The sequence below is a fragment of the Aquarana catesbeiana genome, linkage group LG08 (genome assembly GCF_042186555.1).
Source record: "Aquarana catesbeiana isolate 2022-GZ linkage group LG08, ASM4218655v1, whole genome shotgun sequence".
Lineage (NCBI taxonomy): Eukaryota > Metazoa > Chordata > Amphibia > Anura > Ranidae > Aquarana > Aquarana catesbeiana.
The window spans coordinates 159,230,143-159,256,419 of record NC_133331.1 but is presented as its reverse complement, the minus strand read 5'-3'; the positions used below and the strand labels follow the sequence as shown (position 1 = coordinate 159,256,419).

General features: G+C 39.2%; 1 protein-coding gene across 8 annotated transcripts in view; it reads left to right on the top strand.

The window, feature by feature from the left end:
• Positions 1-26,277, top strand: part of GBF1 (golgi brefeldin A resistant guanine nucleotide exchange factor 1) — a 385,214-nt gene that overhangs the window by 226,764 nt on the left and 132,173 nt on the right. For all 8 annotated transcript variants that reach the window (XM_073596625.1, XM_073596624.1, XM_073596623.1 and 5 more), the window contains 13 exons: positions 2,039-2,183; positions 5,043-5,275; positions 12,036-12,204; positions 12,804-13,015; positions 14,907-15,005; positions 15,207-15,401; positions 17,029-17,218; positions 17,328-17,459; positions 20,537-20,625; positions 20,707-20,909; positions 23,458-23,581; positions 23,847-23,972; positions 26,071-26,153. In XM_073596625.1, the coding sequence (XP_073452726.1) occupies positions 2,039-2,183; positions 5,043-5,275; positions 12,036-12,204; positions 12,804-13,015; positions 14,907-15,005; positions 15,207-15,401; positions 17,029-17,218; positions 17,328-17,459; positions 20,537-20,625; positions 20,707-20,909; positions 23,458-23,581; positions 23,847-23,972; positions 26,071-26,153 (2,000 nt within the window). The remainder of the gene's footprint in view (positions 1-2,038; positions 2,184-5,042; positions 5,276-12,035; positions 12,205-12,803; positions 13,016-14,906; positions 15,006-15,206; positions 15,402-17,028; positions 17,219-17,327; positions 17,460-20,536; positions 20,626-20,706; positions 20,910-23,457; positions 23,582-23,846; positions 23,973-26,070; positions 26,154-26,277) is intronic.

The following is a 26,277-nucleotide window of genomic DNA, read 5'->3' as shown; positions in this document are numbered from 1 at the left end:
CATAATCATATGTGTAGTTATCATAAGCATGCTACCAGAGGCAGAAGAGTCATAATCAGTTATGTGTTAAATGAACAACATGATTACATTAGCCAGAACATCATGTTGCTATGTGCAGTGAGGTGCCATGCTGCAAGCCCTAGAGAGTAATGTCATGCAACTAAAGTATTTGTTGCATGATTTTACTGTGGGCTTTACCCATAGAGGCGGTAAAGCTTTGTTTTGTAGAGACAGAAGTGCTATGTTACCAAAGACAAAATTGCCCTAATTAGCATTGTACTAGTCTTGAAAAATATCCCACTTGTATTTTGTGCGCATGTTGAATGACAATAGCTACAGACTGAGCGCTAACCTGCAGCTGTCAAAATAATCATTCTCTGCCCCTGCACCCCTTCCATCACCTGCATCCTAAAATCTATAACTAAATAATAATCAACCAGATTCTCTCCTTAAAGCAGCAGTACTTTCTCATAAGCAATGCATGTACTATAAGACTGTCACCCAAGTCTAGCTGGAATTGTCTACCTGCTGAGCAGATAGAAGGAAATTGCACACTGCTGCTGTCATGATGCAAGAAGTGGTTTGCACAATTCTTTACATGCATTTGTGGCGTTAGCCACATCAATGAGGGTGTAAACATGCTCCAAGGTTTCTGCTTCCTATTGTCCATTTGGAACTTGGTAACATTGAACAGTTGTCTAGTTTGTCTTTGCCAAACCCGGACCCTGAAGTAGCACTTACTCTTGGTAAAGTTTGTGCTGGTGATACTTGCTAAAGTTGGCTAACACTGATATAACCTCCTCCAAGGTGATTGGTGTACAATTTTGTTTTGAGGATAGGTTTATTGGATAAGACCGTGCAGAGGCATATACAGCTTTTTATATTGGAACTTGAAAACATCAGTGCAATACGTAAGATTGAGAAATTCAGGCTTCAGTTGGGGACAGCAATCACTTTTAGGGGCCCCAGGACCTGTTTTTGTTCCTTGCAACGAGGTAGTAGTAATGTAGTGAAGCCTTTAATGTATTTCCAATTTCATGTGTTTTTAATTGAGTGAAACTCACCAGTGTGTTTTACTTTTTACTGTGAAAACTTTTCCAGTGGTTTTGGTGGAGAGAGTGGAAATAAATTTCTGAATATACTGTTTTCCCTACACAACTAAGCTCCACTGCTCTGATGGTTTCACAATGAGGGCTTTCTACTACTATCTTGCTACAGTACCGTATTTTTTTGGATCTCCAATAGAAAATTGTTGGAGGCATCCATTACTTTTCTTCTACATATTTTCAGCCATTTAGAATTTTGGTTATAGTTTGACCAGAATGGATGTCCTATGATATGGGTACCTTTGTTCTTTCTGAAGCCTCGTACTCTGAATTTTGGAGCCTTTGTAGTCGAAGGTTTTTATTTGTCACTGCATGGTACTGTAATGTTCTCCAGTAAGTTTATTCAATCAAGCTGCTGCTTAAAAATAACACAATAGAGGTTCAATTTATGACAGTTGGTCTGAGAACTATGAACGACACACAGTTGCATATTACTAGTTCTCTACTATAAGGTTAATGAATGTTCTCATGGCAAGGAGCATTTTACATTCAGACCTACTGCAATTACAAAGGGGTTACCTCTTTCTAAACCTAAATTAGTAGTGCTGTACACAGGTCTCTTTAGAACCTACACAAATGGTAGGTAATGTAGTCTGTATAGTGCATATCATTTTCTCAAAGCCATTTAGGACTCCTTCCTTATCCAGGCATTTTAAAGGATCATTCATGGTTCACAAATCAGAAATGGACCTCATGTTTTTGTAAATGTTTCTGCCAGTGGATGGTTTCAATACTAATTGCTCTTGTGTGTTGTAATTTTATTTTAGTTATCTTGTGTTGTATTCTGCTGCATGGTTAGTGGCAATACAACTTTTGATTCTAACTTTGGTATAAACGAATAAAATCCTAATAAACCTTATAATGACTGTTTTTTTCTTTTTCTGATTGTTCTACACTGCCACTTTGACGTGTGGGATGTGTTTTCTTAACAGTTAAAGATGAGAGCTGGAGGTACCAGTGAAACCTCAAAATGGAAGAAACAGAAGCGATCGCCACGACCACCTCGTCATTTGACCAAAGCAATGACTGGAGTTGATCCTCAGCAGCCTTTAATTAATGGCTCTTCAACAAATTCGGGTAAAATGAGTTTCTCCACCCATGCTTGATCCCACCCTCCATTTTTAAACTCTTGTTTCATAATTTTTTAGTCTTTTTTTTTTTTTTATTCATCAATTTGAATTTAAACCTACCCTTTACATTAAACTTGAGTTCCGGGACCCAAGCATACCCATAACTTTACCTACTCTCTAGTAATCTTTACCCCTTCCCGACGACCGTACGCAAATATGCAGCCTCAGCTTGAACGGGTTGTACCGGGTTGATGCTTCCAGCTGCAGGCATCACCCCGGTACATATTTTTAGAGCCATTGGTTGGCTTTCTTGGGATAACAGTCGATGTGGCTTAAAAGCTGCTAAAGCTGCTCGGCTGTTATCTCAAGCGGGGGGTGGTGGTGGCGGGGCGGGTAGGGGTGCGCATTGATCGAATCTAGTAACCCGGAAGCGATGTCATGACATCACGTCCGGTTTACAGAAGACTTAAAGGTGCCAAATTTAAAATAATGACAGTATTCAAAACAGCCAAACTTGGCGTTTTGAATTCTTTTATGAGCAAAGGAGAGATTTGGGGTCTTTATAGATAAAGAGTACCTGTCACTGCCTATTATTGTCACAAGGGATGCCTTCTGGCAGCAATAAAAGTGATGAGAATTTTTTTTTTTTTTTTAAAAGGGACGGTGTAAAAATAATTTTTTATAAAGCGCCCCATCCTTCCCTGCTCATGCACAGAAGCGAACACATACGTAAGTCGCGACCACAAATGTAAACTGTGTTCAAACCACACATGTGAAGTATCGCCACGATTGTTAGAGCAACGCAATAATTCTAGCACAAGACCTCCTCTGTCGCATTCCACGATTGTGGCGCAATTTTAAAGCGTGACATGTTCACGATCTATCTACATGGAGTAACATCGTCTTTCACATTATAAAAAAAAAAAAATTGGACTAACTTTACTCTTTAGTGTTTTTTCTTAATTTGTGAAAGTGTATTTTTCCCCAAAAAATTGTGTTTGAAAGACCGCTGCACAAATACTGTGTGACATAAAATATTGCAACGATTGCCATTTTATTCTCTAGGGTCTCTGCTAAAAAAATATATATAATGTTTGGGGACTCTAATTTTCTAGCAAAAAGCAAGATTTCCCTATGGTCTTATTTAAGTACATTACCTTTATCTGTAGGGCACTGTTTGAATAAAGATCAAATGTTTGCTTGTTCAGATACGTTGAAAAGTCAACAATTGCCGTGGGGTGTACTTAATTTTTCACATGACTGTATTAGACAAAACACAAATCACTCCTTGGTCCACTGAACGTTCAATTGATATTTAAGTCCTAAGAACATCTCTTGTGGCTCTCTTGTGGCTATCGGCATACTGCAAACAGCTCAAATATAGTCGACCTATCAAAAAAGCAGGTGTTGGTGACCGAGCAATAGGGACCCCAGAAACAGATCATTACTTTTCAGGGCCAAAACATTTACATTTCAGCATCTTTAACCCCTTCCTGCCTAAGCCTTTTTCTGACATTTTTTGCTTACAAGTTAAAAATCCATATTTTTAAAGGCTAAGTTCTCCTTTTAGAGGAAACAATAATAAATGCACATATTTTTGCAGGATAAAAATGTGCATTTATTATCTTTTACCTGAAAATCATTACACTTGTGATCAGTGGATCGCGGGTGCAATGTCAGGCACCTGCACACGCATCCTCCAGCTTTCTGCCCTGTACCTCCATGTGAGCTTTCAGTTAAAAAGCTTCAGGAAGTGTCAGTGGATTATGAGTGCTCTGATCAGTGCACTTTGAAGTCCATTGAGAACTACAAGTCCCTCTGCTGCAGTGGAAGATTGGACTTTTAGTTAATTTACAAATCTTTGTAAATGAATGTCACGGCTGTGCAGGCATGTTGACATGTTAACACAAATGTTAATGGCAAAGTGAACACCAGACCTTAGATGTATGAGATTCAAAAAAAGGCAGATTCCACCTACAGAAACACTAAGAAGGTTCTAATCATTGGCACCTAATCTGCAAGATTGGATTATAATTTCGTAGATTTGAAGTGGTGGTAGATGTAGAGATGTGCTTATTTTCCCCAGACAAAACTGCATCTTGGGTAATTGACATCATAAAAGTACATTATGTCAATTTTATTTGGCATTTATTAAAGAATATCTGTTTTTATCTGTAGGAAATATTTGAATCCATATCTAATGTTTGTATGTTGTTTCCATGGGTGTACATATTTTTTTTACAGGACTGTTCAGCACTGTACTGTCCGCTGCCATTTCAGAGATAACCAAAAAATTGACAGCTGCCATTGAACCGCACCCTTTGGTTTTCCACGTATATGAAAGAAAATTGCCATTTGGGACCTTCCCCCTCACTTTGTGTGGTTGACAGGAAGGAATATCCCCAGTGATAACAAATAGAAATAAGAATATATTACAGATATTTTCTAACCTGTACCTACTCCACCTAAAGGGGGAAACAAAAGACTGTTTTGGCTAATTCACTTTAAACAGTACTTAGGGGTATATACGGATTGTTTTGACTGTTACTGTAATTAGTCAATGTTTTCACTGAGAAATGGAAGGGCAGCACTAGGGCCCAGTCAGGCTTTGCTGCAGTGCAGTGTTGATTAAACACTGGCAAAATGCAGAAAGGAGGGCAAAGCGTAAAGAGGTTGTACTGCTTCATTGCTTTAGAGGTCTAAGTCCTGGGTATGCAGTCTGTCAGATCTGTATAGATTACTAAACTGGGTTAACTGAACTGAAAATATTTCAACAGGTAAAGCAATTTGCCACTAGCTGCTTGCCTGTAGTTCAGTTAAGTGATCCCATGTAAGAAAATTTTACAGATCTATAATTTTCTTGCAGTTGGTATTCCTTTCATTGAAGCATCCTCTCCAGATGCTACCTCCCCTGTCTCAGCTGGAAGCTCAGAGGCCACATCATCTGCTGTCAGCCCCATGACTGACAGTGCACTTGGATTTTCCTCCCAGACTACATCTAAAGAGGATCTATCTGAAATAGATAATGCAAACGTTGCAACACTACAGTCATCTGGAGTCTTGTATCTATCCGAACAACCAAACCCTGACGACCACAAGGTAGTGCTTTAATTTATTTGTAGAATAGTTCTATATTATATATTTTAAATGTTTTATTTCATGCATCAGATGGTGATTGCGGATTTTGTATTGCTGTTCAGTTCATTTATTTGGTTGGAATAATTTTAAAATGTTGGGTGGAGGACAAATGTACCTGGGTACAGTGTAAAATCCCATTCCCAGTTGGAGGATAATCATATCTTTGGCATGCTTTGTTAGTGAGACATATTCTGTGCAAAGTCCATGCAAGTAACTGTCCACTCCTATAATAGAAATCTAGATGAAAGTGAACCCTGAAATGTTAGTAAGCTAATGTCTGTATAGTTCACTCACTGTTCCCACAATTCTCAAGTTTTCATGAAAGGTGTAAGAAACGTAGTTGTCTTTGTGCTTAGTAATAGTAATGCAATGTACTGCAGTAGATGTAATTATACTCACTGTGCAGTATGCAATGACCTTTTGGCTCTAAAGCTGTATAGTATTAATATTATCTCTCTTATTTATGTTGCATTACTAGTACCCTGCACCAACTTATCAGAGCAAGTATGAAGATTAGGTGGGTCCCTAGGAAGGGTACCCATTTTGTCACTCCTAAATTTTGAAATGGGGCAAAACAATTTTTTAAGGGCATATTCCTATATGGGATATTAACTTTTTTTTCTCCCTCTTCTTACCCATTTGTATTGTTTTCCTTCCTGGATCAAAACTCTCATCAGTCCCATGTTTTTGATAATCCAAATTATCTCTCAAATATTTATTAATATTTAATTTCTAGTTTCTGTATCCAATTTAATGATAGTCTTGTAGCTTCTTAGATAAATCTTTGTACTCCAGATATTTTTTAAATTAGGTCAACCTTTGCTTAAACTCCTGTCATTTTCTAATCTAGATAATTTTTTCTTCCTCCTCTCTATCAATAACTCAAGTTTTCTTTCACAATGGTTAAAAAATGAAACCACTCTTGTTGTGGCCTGTTTATCATTACCATCATTGGGGCACACATCCCACCTCAAGCGTCTGGGGTTGAAGCCCTCTTTCTGTAATGTTGCTAGATCCCACCTTGTTCTAATTTTTTTGTCCATAACATGTCTTCGTTATGTAAATGTGCCCCCTAAAGCCTCTTATTAGCAATTCATGTCAAAATGGAAAAAAATAATGTGTGTTATTAACTCTAGTGCTGGGAAAATCAAATGGATCTATAGCAGCAGAATAAAATAAAGTACATTTTTTGAACTTAAACAAACCTCATATATCTCCCTCCTACACAGCAACTGTTTAGATATATTAATGCAGATATTCAAATAAACACAAAAAAAGAAAAACCGTGCTAAAATATATCTACCAGACTGTTAAATATATGTACTACATGTATCTAATCTTGCCTATAAAGTGCAGTTGCGAATAAAACTAAAAAAATTTGTGCAATCAAGTATATAAAATCTCCAAAAGTAATGCATGCACATTTCCTTCTCTGAAACATTCTGTATCACAAATCTATAACAATAGTGCAAAAAATGTCTGCCACACCTCCACAGTGAGAAGAAAAATCAACACACTCCATATGATTTGAAGCAAAGAATTAAATCCATTACACTTGATTCTTTTTCAGCTCCAATCAATGATCCACTCGGCTTCTGAATTTGACCTTCTAATTGAATAAGATGTTCAAACCGCACATGTTATGTTGTAATCAATTGGTATGCCTTGAATGCCCGGAGCAATCACAGCCTCCGCTTAGCTCTATCAACCTAAATAGGAAAGAAAAGGATTAAAGGGGTTCATAGGGCAACATGCTTATTATACGCATTAAAAGGCATGTAAAAGAATGCACTCACATAGTGCTGATTCTCAGCACTAGAAAAAAAATCACCCAAACGAGCAAGAAACGGTCCACTTTCTATCCAGGTCGCATGAGCGGCTTCTTGGAAATTACCCACTCAGTTTAGGCTCCACCCAACTAATTTCGTCACTAGAAGTCGTCAGGAGCTGTGTACTGATGTGCCATCTCATCCCAAGTACCCTATGTAATCACTTAATCTGAGCATATGTGAAAACATGCAAACAACTCACATCCCTAAAAGCTTAGGTTTTAAAGCTGAATTCCAGGAGTTCAGCAACTTTGCAAACAGTGCAAGCACACTCTGACTTAAGTCCAATTAGGTGCATGACTTGGTGCCTTGGAAAAGTCTTCATAACCCTTGAAATTTTCCACTTTTTGTTATGTTGCAATCAAAACCTAAATGTGTTTTATTGGGATTTTATGTGATGGACCAACATAAAGTGTCACATATTAGAAATGATAGAAGGCTTTGGCGCTGTTCCTATTTAGTTTCCTACCTCCATATAGGTTACTAGATTAAAATAAATTCTTAGGTGCACCGTGCATATATCAAATATTAAATACAAATTAACAATATGAATTCCCAAGTATACCGTGCATGTGTCAATTAAATTACTTGCATTGATTTTTATGTATTCTTTATGTTTCTTTATGTATTTCTTATGGGTTTTAAATCATTTTGAATTTAGTATGATTTTTAGCGTCATATAAAGCAAGCCGATTAATGTACAATAAACCTTTTATAGTGTGTGATAGATTTAACACCATATATCTGCAGTTGACACCAATAGGGAGATCTATTTACGGTCTCCATTGTCCACAAAAACACAGGCAAAATGGTCGCCGGACTATGCAATACAAACAATGGGGAGAATTGTTTAGGTCTCCATTGTCCACAAAAACATAGGCAAAATGGCCGCCGGTCTCATCAATAGGGAGATCTATTTACGGTCTCCATTGTCCACAAAAACACAGGCAAAATGGCCGCCGGACTATGCAATACAAACAATGGGGAGAATTGTTTACGGTCTCCATTGTCCACAAAAACATAGGCAAAATGGCCGCCGGTCTCATCAATAGGGAGATCTATTTACGGTCTCCATTGTCTACAAAAACACAGGCAAAATGGCCGCCGGACTATGCAATACAAACAATGGGGAGAATTGTTTACGGTCTCCATTGTCCACAAAAACATAGGCAAAATGGCCGCCGGTCTCCATGGTCCACAAAAACACAGGCAAAATGGCCGCCGGAGTATGCAATACAAATACACAGAGACAGGTAACTTGAACTACTGTCTAAAAATAGCTCAGGCAAAATGGCCACCAGTAGTCCCACTGCTATTAACACAGGAAGTCGGACTTCTGTCTGCAAAATACAAACAAAATGGCCGCGGACGAACTTCCGGTCCGCGGGAAAATGGATGCCAATTGAAAATTTAACAAGGGGACACCACACACTATATAAGGATGGGAAGACACAACACAGGTCACGCTCCCGTAGACGTCCTAACGACGAAACGCGTAGGGCGTGGCCTAATCTGTGCTTCCCAAACATCACCTCCTGTACCAGCGCTGAAGGATATTAATGACGGTTTTGACGTTTTTACCATTTCGCTTGATTTTTACCGTAAAAGTGTGAGTACCCTTTCATTTTGTGTAATAAAACTTTTTTAAAGCAATTTTACGCTATGGGCACTCCCTCTCTTTTTATATATGATATACCACGATCCTGAGCCCGCCAGCGATCGCTGTACAGTGGCGATAAAACTGTAACTGCCTACTACCCCCGCAGGGGTGAAGTGATCTGGTGAGTGGCTGCACTTTTAGAGCAAAGAGATATTATAAGTGAAGGATTATCACCACAGCACAAGAATATGACACAAGAGACTTACTAAAGAATTTTGAAGCACGTTTGCACTTTTATCTTGTCACTGTTGCCTTTTGGATTGCACCAGCACATTTGCACTTTATTTTGTTATTGTAATTTTCCTTAGGAACAGATTTCCTACACCCCTCCCCACCTCACTCCCTTCTCCCTTTCCCCCCCCCCCCTTTTCCTCCCCCCCCCCCCTCCCCCCCCCTTTCTTCCCTCCCTAGCAATATTACTATGTAAGCATTTAAGTTATGTCTATGTATCACCTATGATTGCACAATATTGCAACAGAATATTTAATTGACACATGCACGGTATACTTGGGAATTCATATTGTTAATTTGTATTTAATATTTGATATATGCACGGTGCACCTAAGAATTTATTTTAATCTAGTAACCTATATGGAGGTAGGAAACTAAATAGGAACAGCGCCAAACCCTTCTATCATTTCTAATATATCTCAGCTGTCCCCATTTTAGGGTGACTGCCTGTTGGGAGGCAGCAGTTCCAAACTTTACCAATTAAGTCTTTATGTCCACTGCGCGGGTTCACCATCCCTTTATAAAGTGTCACATAGTTATGAAGTAGAAAGTGAATGGTTTTCAAGGTTTTTTTTTTTTTTTTTTTTTTTTTTTTTTTTTACAAACAAATATCTGAAAAGTGTGGGGTGCATTTGTATTCTGCCCTCTCTACTCTGATACTCCTAAAATCTAGTGGAACCTTTTGTCTTCAGAAGTCACCTAATTAGTAAGTAGAGTCCACTTTTTCTAATTTTAATCTCATTATAAATACAGTTGTTCTGTGAAGCCCTCAGAGGTTTGTTAGAGAGACTTAGTGAGCAAATAACATCATGACCAAGGAACACACCAGACAGGTCAGGGATAAAATTGTGAAGAAGTTTAAAGCAGGGTTAGGTTATAAACAAACAAACAAAAAATATCCCAAGCTTTGAAAATTTCACAGAGCACTGTTTAATCCATCGTCCTGAAATGGAAAGAGTATGGCACAACTGCAAACCTGCCAAGACATGGCCGTCCACCTAAACTGACAAGCCTGGCAATGAGAGCATTAATCAGAGAAGCAGCCAAGAGGCCAATGGTATCATTGGAGGCACTGCAGAGATCCACAGCTCAGGTGGGAGAATCTGTCCACAGCACAACTATTAGTCGTGCACTCCACAAATCTGGCCTTTATGGAAGAGTGGCAAGCAGAAAGCCACTGTTGAAAGAAAGCCATAAGAGGTCCCATTTGCAGTTTGCGAGAAGCCATGTGAGGCTGTAAGGTATAAGGTGCTCCGGAACACTGCACACCACTCAGAACCCACCATCCCCACCATGAAACATGGTGGTGGCAGCTTCATGTTGTGGGGATGCTTTTCTTCAGCAGGGACGGGGAAGATGGTCATAGTTAATGGGGAAGATGGATGGAGCCAAATACAGGGCAATCCTAGAAGAAAGCCTGTCAGTCTGCAGAAGACTTGAGACTGAGGCGGAGGTTCATCTTTCAGCTGGACAATGACAAATATACAGCCAGAGCTACAATGGAGTGGTTTAGATCAAAGCATATTCGTGTGTTGGAACAGCCCAGTCAAAGTCCAGACCTAAATCCAATTGAGAATCTGTGGCAAAACTTGAAAAATGCTGTTCACAATCCTTCCTTTCTCTTTCCTTCTGTCTTTTTTCCTTGTTGCAAATTTTGTTGTTGATTCAGACTTGACGTCTGGATCTGCTTATTGTTTCGCAGCATGTAGAGATGTTACCCGTCTCATCCATACCTGCTCTAATTTACAGGCTACAAGTTTGTTTATTATTAAGCAATATATATTGTTGGATGTTTTTACATTTGTGACAGCTGCTGTCTATCTTCTTGACAATTTTAAAGTTCTCATATACCATGTTTTGTACCTTTTTTATTTTTTTTTTTTTTTTACATTTTTTTTTCACTAAAAATCTATTGAAAGTGAAAATTGCTGTTCAGACACTCTCCATCCAATCTGACAGAGCTTGAGCTATTTTGCAGAGAAGAATGGGCAACAATTTCTCTCTCTCTAGATGTGCAAAGTTGGTAGAGACATCCCCAAAAAGACTTGCAGCTGTAAATGCAGTGAATACAAATGCACGTGAGACTTTTCACATTTTATTTATAAAAAAAATTTGAATACCATTTATCATTTTCCTTTCACTTTACAATTATGTGCCACTTTGTGTTGGTCAATCACATAAAATATATTTACGTTTTTTGGTTGTAACATGACAAAATGTGGAAAATTTCAAAGGGTATGAATACTTTTTCAAGGCACTGTGTCTGTTATATGTGACCAGTTTATTGCACTCCCAGAGGGATACACTCCTGGCTGTGAGACGAGAGAAGCGCACAGAGCAGCTTTGCCTGCTCCTTTACTCTGCTGCCCTTTCACAGAAGCCCTTGTATTTTGTGAATGTTTTCACATAATACAAAGGCATCTGTAAATGTGTAGAAGGAGAGGCGGGCATAACTGCTCAAGCAACTCTGCTCTTGAAGGAGCTAAGACCACAGCGAGCTGCATCAGAGCTCCGGACAGTATCTTCCTGGACCAAAAACCTGTCAGATGTGAATAATAGAAGTCTGAGGCGGCAGGCACCTTGTTTGACCCAACTCATGTTATGCCTACAGTTTTTACAAAGCAGCTGAATTCCAGGAGTTCATCTTTAAAGATTAAGTTTAATTTCCCAAATAAACACCTTCCCTGAAAGCCCCTTCCTGACCATGAACAAGTGAAATTAGTACAGCATAAAACTCGTCTTTGTGTAGCCCTGATGTAGTCACAGACTTCCTGCAATTCCTGTGCCCAAACTGGAGCAATTGTAACTATGTATAAAATATCCATACCTGAAATTCTTTAACTGTTTAGGGAATGCTGTGAATGATACCTACCACAGGCTGTAAAGGATAGGAGAGTTTAGTTCCACTTCAATATTTTAAATTAATGTATATTTCAATGATGTCATGGAATTTCAATCTGATGCATACTATTGTAACCAATTTTCTTCTTGTTCTGTAAAGACTGAAGAATTACTAGGAAGGAAGATGCAATCTGCCTCTGTTGAATCCTTACCTGAAGTTCTAGACGATAGCTCCTCGCTGGCTGAACACTCAGACTCTGCCTCTGTACATGATATGGACTATGTCAACCCTCGTGGAGTTAGGTTTACACAGTCTTCACAGAAAGAAGGTGAGGGGTTGTCAAAAGGGCATATAGCATTTAGTCAGTATAGTCATACAGGTTATGATGGCCAAAATGCCTGAAATAGCTTTATGCATTTTGGAAAGAATTACTCTACAATTGCAAATATTTGCACTATACACCAGTGATTCACAATGTTCATTTGGCTTTTGAGGTATAGAGGAATGATTTGGCATGGCTCTGCCCACTGTCCTTAAATGAGGAATAATCCTCCTGTTGAGATATGATAGAATGGGATATGCAATGAAATGAGACATGTTATTACCTTTTTGTTTTAAGAATTCTTTACGGTGCTACACATTTCGTATTTATTAACACTAATTAGAATGTTTTGCTAGCTTTTTTTTATTATTTTATATACTACATAGCTAGGGGCAAACTTAACTTGCTGATTAGTAATGAAGTACAGTACTTAATTGCACTAAGGCTTTCCGGATGAAAGTTCGCAGTGTGTGACTCTCACCACATCCCACTACCTTCAGTTTTCCCCTCTGATTGTTATGTATGAGCTAGTGGTACAATGAAAAATCAGAACTGAATTGATGTGTGCTGTTGGATTTGCTTACTGTTACATTTTGTTTTTCTAGGAGTGGTTTTGGTTCCTTATGGATTACCCTGTATTCGTGAACTTTTTCGCTTTCTCATTTCACTTGCCAACCCCCATGATCGCCATAACTCCGAAGTGATGATGCACATGGGATTACAGCTGATTACCGTGGCATTGGAATCTGCCCCCATAGCAAATTATTCCTCACTTCTGGGGCTTGTGAAGGATGAGCTCTGTCGACATTTATTTCAGGTAGTAGATAGTGTGTCCTACAATCCCTAGAAGATGATGATGATCAACACCAGTGTCATTCAATATATGGCATATATAAAAGTGCCATATACCCTCGTGAAAGTGTTTTTTGCATTATTTGTTAACCCCTTGATTGAAGGTCAAAGGGAGTAAGTCTACATTTTAGTAAGCAGCATAATAAGACGAGAACATAAATTTACTTCTTCAAATTGAAAAAAAAACTCTTGGCCTCAACAGACTGCTGACAGTTAAGAAAACTGCTGGTAATCAGATTCATGCATGCCTGCTTTGGCTAGCTCCCCTCAATACACAATAACTAGACTCCCACACCAATGTGCCACCTGTTATTGACAGGTAACGCTGCCAGGTAGCATTTGTTGAACTTGACTCCCATAAAGTGTGTTTTAAAATTTAGCATTCAAAATCGACTACAAGTTTTTTTTTCTAAGTGTAGGTACTTGCAAATTGAAGTTTTCTAATTGCAGTTTGCAAATCATTGTTAAAGTAATTTGTTACAGACCACCTCCTCTGTCTAGAGCTGATATATAAAGCAGGAGTTCCTTTTGTGTGGTAGGGAATGAAACTGTAGACGAAGTTAATCACTTAACTAACTTAACTATACACCTTAATAGAATGTATATAGCTCCACTGATACTACTATTTTTGATCTTGGGGTGGGGGTGGGGGGGGGAAATGTGTAGAGGATTTATTTGGGGATAAAACATATTAATTTTTATTGTATGTAGATTAGAGCTGCACAATTAATCGTTAAAAAAATCAGGATCTCAATTCACCTCCCCTGACGATCTCTCCTGCAGAGGTTGCCGATTCTTTCATATAACAAGTGGAGAGACTATCTGCTCACTCAGCTGTCAAAAGAAAGCTTCCAGGCATACTGCCAAGTCTTTAACTTGATACATTTTAACTAAGCTTCCTTCTTAGATCAAAGTGAAAAAACTTCTGTGTAAATAAAAAAGCTGAGCAGTCTGCCAAGTTTTCAACAACGTGTAAATGCAGGAAGTTTAACCACTTTAAGGCTAAATCTTTTTCTGATACTTCTTTCTTACGTTAAAATCAGTATTTTTTGCTAGAAATTTACTTGGAACCCTCAAACATTATAAATATTTTAGCAGAGACCCTAGGGAATAAAATGGCAATTGCTGCAATATTTTATGTCACACTGTATTTGCCCAGCGGTCTTTCAAATGCAATTTTTTGGGAAAAAATACACTTCAATGAATTTAAAAAAAAAAAAAAAAATGAAACAGTAAAGTTAGCCCAGTTTTTTTTGTTTTGTTTAAGGGCTCTTTCACACGGACGATACGTATATCCGTTTTTCATCCTTCCGTTTTCGGATGAAAAACGGACATACATGTATCCCTATGGAATAGCGGATGTCAGCAGATGAATGTCCACTGACATCCAACATGCTCCGATCCGAAAAAGTGTAACGGAGGAAAACCCTACTTTTCCATCCGTGATCGGATCGGGTGACGTCGGACTCTACGGTCCGTCATCTTCCGATCCCCCATAGGGGAGAGCGGCACTCTGACAGGTCCGTCGCTGCACAGTGTGCAGCGACGGACCTGTCATCTTCCTGCTCAGCGGGGATCAGCGGAGCGATCCCCGCTGAGCAAGCGGATGTTCACGGGGCGGATCATCACTGATCCGCCCCGTGTGAAAGAGCCCTTTAATGTGAAAGATGATGTTACGCCGCGAGAATCGTGAGAGAATCGTGATCTATCTTCTAAGCAAAAAAATTGTGATTCTCATTTTAGTCAGAATCGTGCAGCTCTAATGTAGATGCAATAATTTTGCCATATATTATAGTATTTTTTTATACAAATGTTCAGCATTTTCTTTCATTAAATATTTGACATTCTTTCTTTAGCTGTTAAATGCAGAGCGATTGAACTTGTATGCAGCTTCCTTGCGAGCTTGCTTCCTTCTGTTTGAAGGCATGAGAGAACATCTAAAATTTCAGCTGGAGGTAAGACCTTTCAAAAGTGGGCTTTTCCTTAATGCATGCTTCTCATGAGTCAACATTACTAAGTAACTTTATTTTGAGTACAAAAGTGCCTTTTACTTACCATGAGTAGCAATCTATTGTTTGTTGTCGCAATAGCTTCATTATGTCCTTCCAGTAAGGAAGTGGGAGAAGTATAACTAGTTTTACTAACTGTTTTCATAGATGTACATAAAAAAGCTGATGGATATCATTACTGTGGAGAATCCAAAGATGCCATATGAAATGAAGGAGATGGCTCTGGAAGCCATTGTGCAACTTTGGAGGATACCTAGCTTTGTAACAGAGCTTTACATAAACTACGACTGTGATTTTTACTGCTCTAATCTCTTTGAGGATCTCACCAAGCTGCTCTCTAAGGTAGGTATAGCCTTTTTAATGATGGATCATTTCAATCTGAAATGAGTTCTTAATTTAATAGTGTGTGTATTGGAGTAAAGACACCTGTTGCTCATGTATGAGTATTGTTTAGTTCACATACATTAACTTATAGAAGTTACAACTCGCAGAATACATTGTTTACATCCTGCTCTATAAGGGTGAGTCTCAGTATCCCCAGAAGTAGCCAACACCTGTAACCTAGATCCTGGGACCCCTAATATAGGGTTTCCAGTCTGGATGGCGAGACCTTCTATGTGTTCACTAGGCCCCATATATCCATTTCAAACTTTGTTGGCTTGTGCACAATTAATGAAGTGATCTGCCAACAGAGGCTCTAACACATTCTGGTATCATCCATGGTAGAATCCTATTGTGACCTTATTGGTGTCTAAAGCCCAAAGCCCCTATTGCTGTTTCTGATTAGAATTCAGAATCCTCAGTCTACTCCTGAACTGTATTTGAAAAAATTCCATATGACTCAGAGTAGTAGTAGTGCACCAAAATAAAAATTTTGGTACCAGATTCAGGATGCACTTCAAAACCGAAATTGATGTTTTTTAAAAAAAAAAAAAAATATATATATATATATATATATATATATATATATATATATATATATATATATATATATATATATATATATATTTTATAAATAATTGTATTTGATATTTTAATTTAACCACTTCAGCCCCAGAAAATTTGGCTGCTCAATGACCAGGCCATTTTTTGCAATATGGCACTGCGTCGGTTTAACTGACAATTGCGCGGTCATGCGACGCTGTATCCAAACAAAATTGACATCCTTTTTCCCCCACAAATAGAGCTTTCTTTTGGTTGTATTTGTTCATCTCTGCGGTTTTTATTCTTTACACTTTAAACAAAAAAGCGACAATTTTGAAAAAAACATTATTTTGTACTTTTTGCTATAATAAATATCCCCAATTTTTTTTTTTTTTTTAAAAAGCAAATTTTTTTACTCAGTTTAGGCCGATATGTATTCTTCTACATATTTTTGGTAATAAAAATCGCAATAAGCATATATTTATTGGTTTGCACCAAAGTTATAGCGTCTATAAAATAGGGGATAGATTTATGGCATTTTTATTTATTTATTTATTTTTACTAGTAATGGCAGGACTGCGACATTATGGCAGACACTTTTGACACATTTTTGGGACCATTGACAATTAGCGATCAGTGCTATAAAAATGCACAGATTACTGTGTAAATGTCACTGGCAGGGAAGGGGTTAACACTAGGGGGGGCAATCAAGGTGATAACTGTGTTCCCTAGTGTTTTCTATCTGTAGTGTGATGGTACTCACTAGAGGAGATGACAAATCGCTGTTTCTAGCTAGTAGGAGCTCGCGATCTGCCTATCCTCACAGAACAGGGTTGTTTTGGGCAGTGTGCTGTTCCACCTGTTTTGTGGTGGATGGTTTACTGATCCTCTCATTGAAATTCAAGAGAAAAATTTTATGGCAAATACCACAATCTTCTTTTTACATACTATTCATTTAAATTTATGGCTAATCTCACCATGGAAAATACGTTAATATCGTGGTCCTATTTTGTTTTTACATATTAAGTGATTTTTGTTTTTCCAGAATGCCTTTCCAGTATCTGGCCAACTATATACCACTCACCTACTTTCACTAGAGGCTTTACTGACCGTCATTGACAGCACAGAAGCACATTGTCAGGCTAAGATTCTGAGTAACACTTCGCAACAGGATAAGAAAGAGATGGGCAAAACCACTGCAGATAATTCAGAGAAATCTCTAGAGTCTGTTAACGGTAAAATTAACATTGCTCCTAATGTTTATCTTCTATATTTTCGGAGTATGCGTTTCAGTTTTTAATTATACTTTGATTTTGGTTCAACGTAGCAATGTTTTTATTTCAGAGAGTGAACATGCTGTGGAAAGCACCACCATAATCACAAGTACTGAATCCAAGGGGGCTCCAACCAGTGGGCATTTAATGGCGGACAAAATGAGTCTTGGCATTCAGGAGGCAGAGGGTGCCTGTACTGGAGGTTAGCTATTTTAAGATTTTTAAACCTTTCTGAATACATTCTGTAGAAGATTTTTTTTGTCATGTGTGTAACAATCTTTTTATCTCTACGTATTGTTTGTTTACATAGTAACCTGTTTAAAAACTACTATATTCTATTTGAAATAGAACGCATACATTACTTTTTAAAGAATTCAATAAAAGCTGTCACTTAGCAAAGTCTTTTGACCAATTATTGTGCTTTTTTTCCTACATGGGATAGCAAAGGTGTTTTTTGTGAATATCTTCTTCATCCCTTAAAGTGCTATTAAAGCTTATTTTTTTCCCAATAAAATAAATAAGAGGTTATAGTTACCTGCTCTGTGCAATGGTATTGCACAGAGAGGTCCCTTACCTCCTGTTCTAATTTTTTTTTTTTTTTTGGAATGCATTAAGGTAAAAAATGGTTAATTTTTGCAAGATATCGGTGGCTATTGCAGGAGGACTGGAGAAATTTGTGTTTGAATTATTATGGAGCTAGGAAATTCAATCTTGGAATCAGACAGCATTTTTTAAGAGTGTTTAGTGTTTTTGTTTATAGTTTAAAATTGCAGAAAAAAAATCTCTCTCTCATCTATTGATGAATTTATTAATTTTTAGAATCCTTACACTGCATGTTAATACTACTGCCTACAGGAGAAATGGACACTGGCAGCAAAAAAATAAAACAAATTGGCCAGCGCCGGCACAGAGTGACCCCACTCCCCCTCCACTAGTATCCTCAGGAGAGCGGATGTGTTTTCTTTAGCTCTGTTAATCTCTGTTCAGTTAAGAGATTTTTCTGGAAAGCATAGGTGGTATGCGGCTCTGGTAAAACTTTTGAAAGACACTCTGTGGGCTCTGTCAGATTGTCAGGATCTTCTGTCTCAATGACCGTTTCCCCATCCTATTTTATTCGTTGGCTTTAACTGCATACCTTTTTGAAGCCTTGGTTTTTTTTTTGTGTCAGGGGCATCTGTGAATTTGTATTTCATAAAATGTGAACAGCTAGGAAAGCTGCTTCCTGTAAGGTTTATCATCAGACATGGAAGGCAGACTTCATCTAATGTGAGCCTTGGGATTTCTACCTTAGGAGTTTCTTTGTGGGGCAAAGTCTCTTCTTCCTGAAGCTGAGTCTGGACCAGTGTTTTGCTCTCCGCACTTTCAGGGGGCATGTATCTTCCAGGTCTATCCTTCAGATAGACCTTGCTTGATTTAGCTCCTCTGTTCATTCCCCTGTAACTCCATGGGATCTGACTCTAGTGGCCTTATCCTGCACGGAGCAGCTTCTTATTTTGCATAAGGACAAGGTGGCAGTGAGGCACAGGGCTGCATTCTTGTCTAAGGTGTTTTTTTTTGTTTGTTTTTCTGTCACCTCAACTAGAACATTGTTTTCCTGTCTCTGTCCAGCTCCATTTCACCAAAAGCATATTTTCCTCCATTGTCCAGATGTTATTCGGGCTGTGTGAATCTTTTAGCCACTACTACCAGATTCTCTCTCCATCATCTCTAGCTGACTCAGACCATCACCCAGGCTTTTTATGGTCTTGAGGATTTGGGGCTGCACCCTCCGAAATGTTCAGTGGCCCTATTGTAATAATCAGAATGCATATATAACAATAGTCAGGGCTAAAATACAGTCTCTATTCAGTGTAGCGAGTGAGTCATGCTGATAAGAGAGGAATCAGGCAGCAGGGGGAAACTACACTCAGTGCTTTGTAGAGAGACAAGTATACAGTATAGAAGGATGGGCTTTTTTCATATTTGATGTCTGAGGTTTACAACCACCTTTTGAAATCCTGTGTTTCTCAGTGGACTGGAAGGAGCTGGATTTTTCTAGTCGATGTATAAACCTCTTTTTGGAGTCCATTACGTCATTAGTCCCCAACCTTTTTGGCATCGGGGACTGGCTGCGTGGGGGGGTAATCGTTTTTTCGCGGGCGATGGCTGGTGCTAGTGCTTCATATATCATGGCATCATGCTTGAATAATAAATGAAATAGTTCAACTCGCCATAATGCAGAATCAGTGAGAGCCCTGAGTGGGTCACTTGCCACTGTTGCTTGCCACCAGATGTGGAATGTCACTTGCCATGCCACCTGCCACGTTGCCTGTCACCAGATGCGGAATGTCACTTGCCACGCCACCTGCCAAGTTGCCTGTCACCAGATGAGGAATGTCACTTGCCATGCTGCCTGCCACCACTGTATTGGTGGCAGCGCTGGTCCATTTAGCACAGAGGCAGGCCTCTGTGCAGTGGTGGGTTCCAATGAATGCAGGAGAGCGATGATTCGGGTCAGGCAATGAGAGATGTCATCTCTCTGCTCCCCGCCACAGCTCCAACACTGAGGCTGACAGGACACCGGCTGTGAGGGCGGAATAGCGGTGATGCGGGGGCAGAGAGAGATGATGTCACCTCTGCTTGCCCACTCCCTTCTTCATCCACCCATCCATCGCTCTCATATGCCAGCCGCGCGGCTCTCTTATGCCGGCCACCCGCCCAGCTCTGTCAAGCTGCCCGCCCAGGTGTCTCATGCCGACCACCTGCCCCCTCAGCCCGGCTGCAGAAATGCCACATCCCGGTAGTGGACCGTGGCCTGGGGGTTGACGACCCCTGCATTACGGGACACACGTCCTTCTCTTCTGTGGTGGTTTTTTTTTTTTTTTCTCGTGCACATGACGTGTAGCATGTTAGAGACTACATCCGATTAACCAAGTTGACTTTAGTGTTACCTTGTCATTTTGAATACCCCGTGTTCAGGTCTATTCTCAAAACACACAGCTTTGAGTCACAGGAGGTGCACATACCCCTCCCTTTTGTTGGCTCATAAAGGACTGTGTTGTTTTTGAGCAGTCAAGTAAGAAGGCAGTGCTGGGCTTTATGAGAAAGGCCAGCACTAATGAAAAAAGCACTCTGTATTGGATGTTTACTTTTAATAAAAACCGTAGTAGTTTCCTTTTTATAGTTGTTTCAAACATGCTTATAATAACAATAGCGTAGACATAAAATGTTCCAGTTTTAGCAGGCTTTGTGTGGAATATAATGTTTAAATTACGTTTTTGTATTTAATTGATTTTCTAGTTGATAAGAAGACCGTGAAGATACCACTACGGTTCTCTTCTGCACTTCCAGCTGTGCAAGAACTAAATGATATAAAAAACAAGAAAAAGGTATACAAATCCTAAATGTGTCTAAACTCCCAAACGTGTGTATACAAATCCTAAATGTTTCTAATTCTGTGTTTTGCTCAGCTCGTAATCACTGGAACAGAGCAGTTTAATCAAAAGCCAAAGAAAGGGATACAGTTCCTTCAGGAAAAGGGTCTCTTGGCTACACCAATGGATAATAATGAAGTGGCTCAATGGCTCAGGGAGAACCCCAGACTAGACAAAAAGATGATCGGGGAATTTGTGAGCGATCGCAAAAACCTTGATTTGCTCGAGAGCTTTGTAGGGTGAGTATAAGAAGTCTACAGGGTTGTTTCCCAGTCTTACGAAATGCAAGGGAAAACCCTACTTTTAATCATATTTTTCGTAATAAGCAACCTATGCAATTGTGTATTTGTCATGTACAAAAGTGTATATTAAAACAAGTTTTTTTGTTTGGAGCAAGGTTTGGAATGTTTAAGGCCTCTTCATTTTTTATGGATCTGCTATCCCACTTAGAAGGTTTTCACCAGAATGGGTTTACACATTGGAAAATTTCCCCACTGTTCCTGTGACAAGTCAAAAATGTAAATATTTTCCATCTTTTTCTGTACTGAAGAGAAAAACAATGGCGATGGTGGATTTTACTAGCTGGACACAGGCAGACAAAAATAAAAAAAATAAAATAAAAAAATGTTAATATCATTCCACAATTTATCTAAATATGAATGAACATTCACATTTTAACTGTAAGATTCTGGGCATTTGCAAAGAATCTCCTGGTGTATCAAAGGTCATGGTACTTGTGTTGAATTTTTAAAGTTTAATAAAAAAAAAAAAATCCCACATTGATGCAGTAGCTTTCAGGCATTTATAAATATGCTTCATGTTTTAAAAAAGCTGCATAATACCATAGAAAATCCATTTGCAATTGAAGCTGCCCATTGACTTAAGAAAGCAGTCCATCATAGAGACATTATCCTGGCTGATCTCAGAGACACTCAAGTACTGTATCTAAAAAAGCAGATTTTGCTTACAATTACTGTATTTATCGGCGTATAACACGCACCCCAAGTTTAGGAGGGAATTTTAAGGAAAAAAACTTTTAGGAGTAAAGTTTAAGGAAGGAAAACTTACATTAAAATGCCCATCAATGCAGCGTTATCGGTGTCCATCTGCAGCCTTTTCAGTGTCAGTGCAGCCTTGCTCCAGTGTCTATTGCAGCCTTGTCAGTGCAGCTTTGCCCCAGTGCAGAATTGTCAGTGCAGCCTTGCCCCAGTGTCCATTGTAGCCTTGCCCAAGTGCAGCCTTGTCAGTGCAGCTTTTCTCCAGTGCAGCCTTGCCCCCGTGCAGCTTTGTGGGATCGCCGCGATCCCTGCCGACATACACAGTGTATGTGTAAATTTAAATATGGCACCGAGACTGCAGGGACTCGGCGGAGCCGAGATACACATACCCGAGAGTCCTCGGCCCATAGGGCAGGACTGTAAGCGGCGCCGAGAAAAGCCGAGGACTCTCGGGTATGTGTATCTCCGCCGAGTCGCTGCAGGCTGTGTATGTCGGCGGCGATCGCTCCGATCATACAAAATTGGGGGGGGGGGGGGGGGGGGATCGGCCTATAACACGCACCCATGATTTTCCCCTGATTTTCAGGGGAAAAAAGTGCGTGTTATATGCCGATAAATACGGTACTTTCTACAAGGAAGGAAGAAGGTGGGAACAGGACAAATAGTCCCCTCCTTCCACAGAGCTGCCGGCAGAGACCAGGGAACATTCACCCAGATCATTACCGAGTTCATGCAAAACATGTCTGTGTGTAACCTTAGCCAAAAAAAATGTAAAAAAGATAGATAGTAAAAACTAGATAACACATTTATGCTTCAAAGCATACTTGACTAAATTTTAAATGTTTAAATACAAACTTCCTATTTAAGAGCTCACACCAAAGGATGCCAGGTACTTTGTTGGCCATCAAATCTTGAGTGCCTCTTTGAAACCAATTTCGAACAGTTGCCATGCTTGACTTTGAGTCTTCTGTTCTTTGCTGTATGTCCCGCACGCGGAGAAAGATTTGTTTTGGGAGACCTTTTATAAATGTTCAAGTCGGTAAGGTGTAGAGTAAAGTATCAAACTTGGTTTGACCAGCCAGTTTGCAAGATAGGAGGCAGTGCCCCTCAGTGAAAACATTAAAGCGGTTGTATACCCGCACATCTAAGAAAAACAAATAAACCCTGCAAGGCTCATTATGAAATGCTTACCTTAGATCGAAGCCCCCATATCGCAGCCCGGTCCACGCCAAGGGAGCTGACATCTTGCCCTCTGCGTTTCTTCCGGGTTCGCGGCTCCGGCGCTTTGAGTGGCCGGAGCCGCGATGACTTCACTCCCGCGCATGTGTGCGCAAGTCTTTTTCCCGGCAAGGTCCGGCAGCGTCTGCCGGGCATTCAGAGCACATGTGCCGCTGACGACTGCAGCTGCGTGCAAAGGGAATATCTCCTAAACCGTACAGGTTTAGGAGATATTAATTTTACCTACAGTTAAGCCTTATTATAGGCTTACCTGTAGGTAAAAATGACAACTTGGGTATACAACCACTTTAAAGTTAAGATACCATAAAATTTTTAATTTTTTAATTTCTTTTTTTTATGCATATGGTTTTCATTGTATTCAGAATTGTCTCAATATAACGTGTGCGACCTAAAGCCTTTCTAGAGATAAGCGGAGGAGATCTTACATGAGTGTATGTTTTAGGCTTATCATAAATGTCTAGGGATAGCTAGATAAGGAGTGGACTGCTTTTCATCAATGTTTAATGTCAATGTCATATTTAGATGAATGAAATAGGTTGTTTCTTTTTAGGACGTTTCAATTCCAGGGTCTTAGAATTGATGAAGCTTTAAGGCTTTACCTTGAAGCGTTTCGCTTACCAGGGGAAGCACCTGTGATCCAGCGACTTTTAGAGGCTTTTACCGAACATTGGAGGGTAAGTAACAGCACCTTAGTACTAATTTAATAGCAACTTAATACATTTTTAGTACCAGCCACATGTGTTATGATATAGTAAAGCACTACAAGTGCTGTAGCAGTTTGTAAATTAGCGTTTATGGTGATGCCTCAATAGTTTTCTTTTTAGATTCTTACAATTCACAACTGTGTGAATGCTTCAAGAAGATCTCTATTGTACATTGTGTTTATTTTACAGTTTAAAGTGTTTTTAATAAAAGTTTAAATGTTTGCATTTCCTTCAGAAATCAAATGGGACTCCTTTTGCACATAGTGATGGTTGCTTTGCTTTGGCCTATGCTGTAATCATGCTGAATACTGACCAACACAATCACAATGTTCGCAAGCAGAATGTTCCAATGACTCTGGAGGTAAGATTAGGCCAGAGATTCTGTAATTCAAGTTTTTTTCCAAACCTCTTTGAAAAAAAAAAAAAAGCTTTCCAAATTGATCGCAAATGTGATTGAAAATGAAAAATTAGAAGTGTTGTATTCAAAATACTGCTGCTTGCTATTATAGCGGAAGTAAACCGCACTTTTTTAAAAATCCTCTGCAAGGTTAAGGCATAATGTGCTAGTATGCATCAGCACCAGCCATTCAGAGCGCAGTGTGAATGAACTGGTGGCGTCTCCAGGTGTTACTATTTATCGTTAATTTAAAATCGTCCCCCATAAAGGGACCATAACACTGGGGACACATTTCCCATGCAGGACCCATGCCTGGCATCCTGTACACTTTAAGCATGTTGCTTACCAGGGGAAGCACACTTACTAGCAAACTTGACTACTCCAGGGTAAGTCCATTCCCTAGTACAGGCCCTCCTTGCACGTCCTAGTCCTTTTCTTGGAGTCGCTGATTGCTGTCTGTGGAGGACCACCTCCCTAAAAACACATTTATTTGTAGCCACTGGTGGAGTAGTGAAGGGGGAATAGAGTGTCAGTTGAGTGATAGACTTGAGAGTGCTTGGGCTGCTCACATCACAATTCACAATTATGATAGCGGCCCCCAGCAACAGGCTTGGGGCTTTTGGATGTTTATACAAAGGAGGCTTTTACAGGTAAATAACATGCAAGTGTAAAATTGGGAGGAAGACTTAGCTGCCCCCCAAAAAATGGGGATTTATAGAAGACAATTTTATCTTTATAACAAGGTAAGCACAAAATCATAGAGATTATTTATGAATTTGATTTAGTAGTACAAAAATATATAAAATATAAAATCACATAGCATGATACATAATTTGTGAATGATACTTGGATGTACAGTTTAGCAAGACGCTTCAATATGCAGAAAGCCTTGGTTGGCGAGAACCAAATCTGTGTGTTTAAACACACAAATCCCGGTTCTGTCAGGGGAGAGGAGACAGAGCGTGTGTTCCTACTAAGTAGGAACAACGCTCTGTCTCTCCTTCTCTAGTCAGCCACGTTCCCCCCACAGTTAGAAACGCACATAGGGAACACAGTTAACCCCTTGATCGCCCCCTAGTGTTAACACCTTCACTGCCAGTGACATTTATACGTCAGTCGGGCTATTTTTAGCTCTGATCGCTGTATAAATGTCACTGGTCCCAAAAAAGTGTCGGATGTGTCCATTGCAATGTCGCAATCCCGATAAAAATCGCAGATCACCGCGATTACTAGTAAAAAAGTTAAAAATAAATAAAAATTACATAAATCTATCCCCTATTTTGTAGATGCTGTAACTTTTGCGCAAACCAATCAATATATGCTTATTGCGTTTTTTTTTTTTTTTTTTTCTTAAAAATATGTAGAAGAATATATGTTGGCCTAAACTGAGGAAGAAATGTTAGTTTTTGCTATAATATACAAAGAAAAGTACAAAATACTGTTTTTTTCAAAATTGTCGCGCTTTTTTTTTTTTTTTTTTGTTTATAGCTCAAAAAATAAAAACCACAGAGGTGATTAAATACCACCAAAAGAAAGCTCTCTTTGTGGGCAAAAAAGGACATAAATTTTGTTTGGGTACAACATCGCACAAGTACGCAATTGTCAGTTAAAAGGACGCAGTGCCGTATCGCAAAAAATTGCCTGGTCAGGAAGGGGGCAAATCCTTCCGGGGCTGAAGTGGTTAAATGTTAAAGAATATGGGAAGGTGGTTGTTGAAATAAATGGTCTAGCAACAGGAGCGCTTTAACTGAATCAGATCTACTTTACATTTTTTTTTTTTTTTTTACCCCCTCAAATGTGAATGGATTTGAACTTGCCTTGCATTAGAACTTCTGTTCTTACCTTTAAGAAGCTAAATCGGTCCCTCGTGCGATGCTCTTTTTTTTCCAAGCATCTACAATTTCCTAGAAAGTTTGCCGATTTCCCTTAGGCAATGCTTCAAAGCAAAAGATTGTCTGCACTATCTGCAGCTGACAGAAAGTCCTGAACTTTGGACACTTTTGTAAAGCATTTCCTCAAATTTTCAAGCCCTTTGTTCTGCTAATACTTCTTTATTCCTCAGGAGTTCAGAAAAAATTTGAAGGGGGTCAATGGAGGAAAAGATTTTGATCAGGATATGCTAGAAGATATGTACCATGCGATCAAGTAAGTATTTGTATGGCATTGTGCCAGTTTGTTCATATTTATGCCTTTAAACATGCGTGGGTGGGTATAACATTTTGCTCAGCAAGTTTTGTTTTGTTTTTTTAGTTTTTTTTTTTTTTTTTTT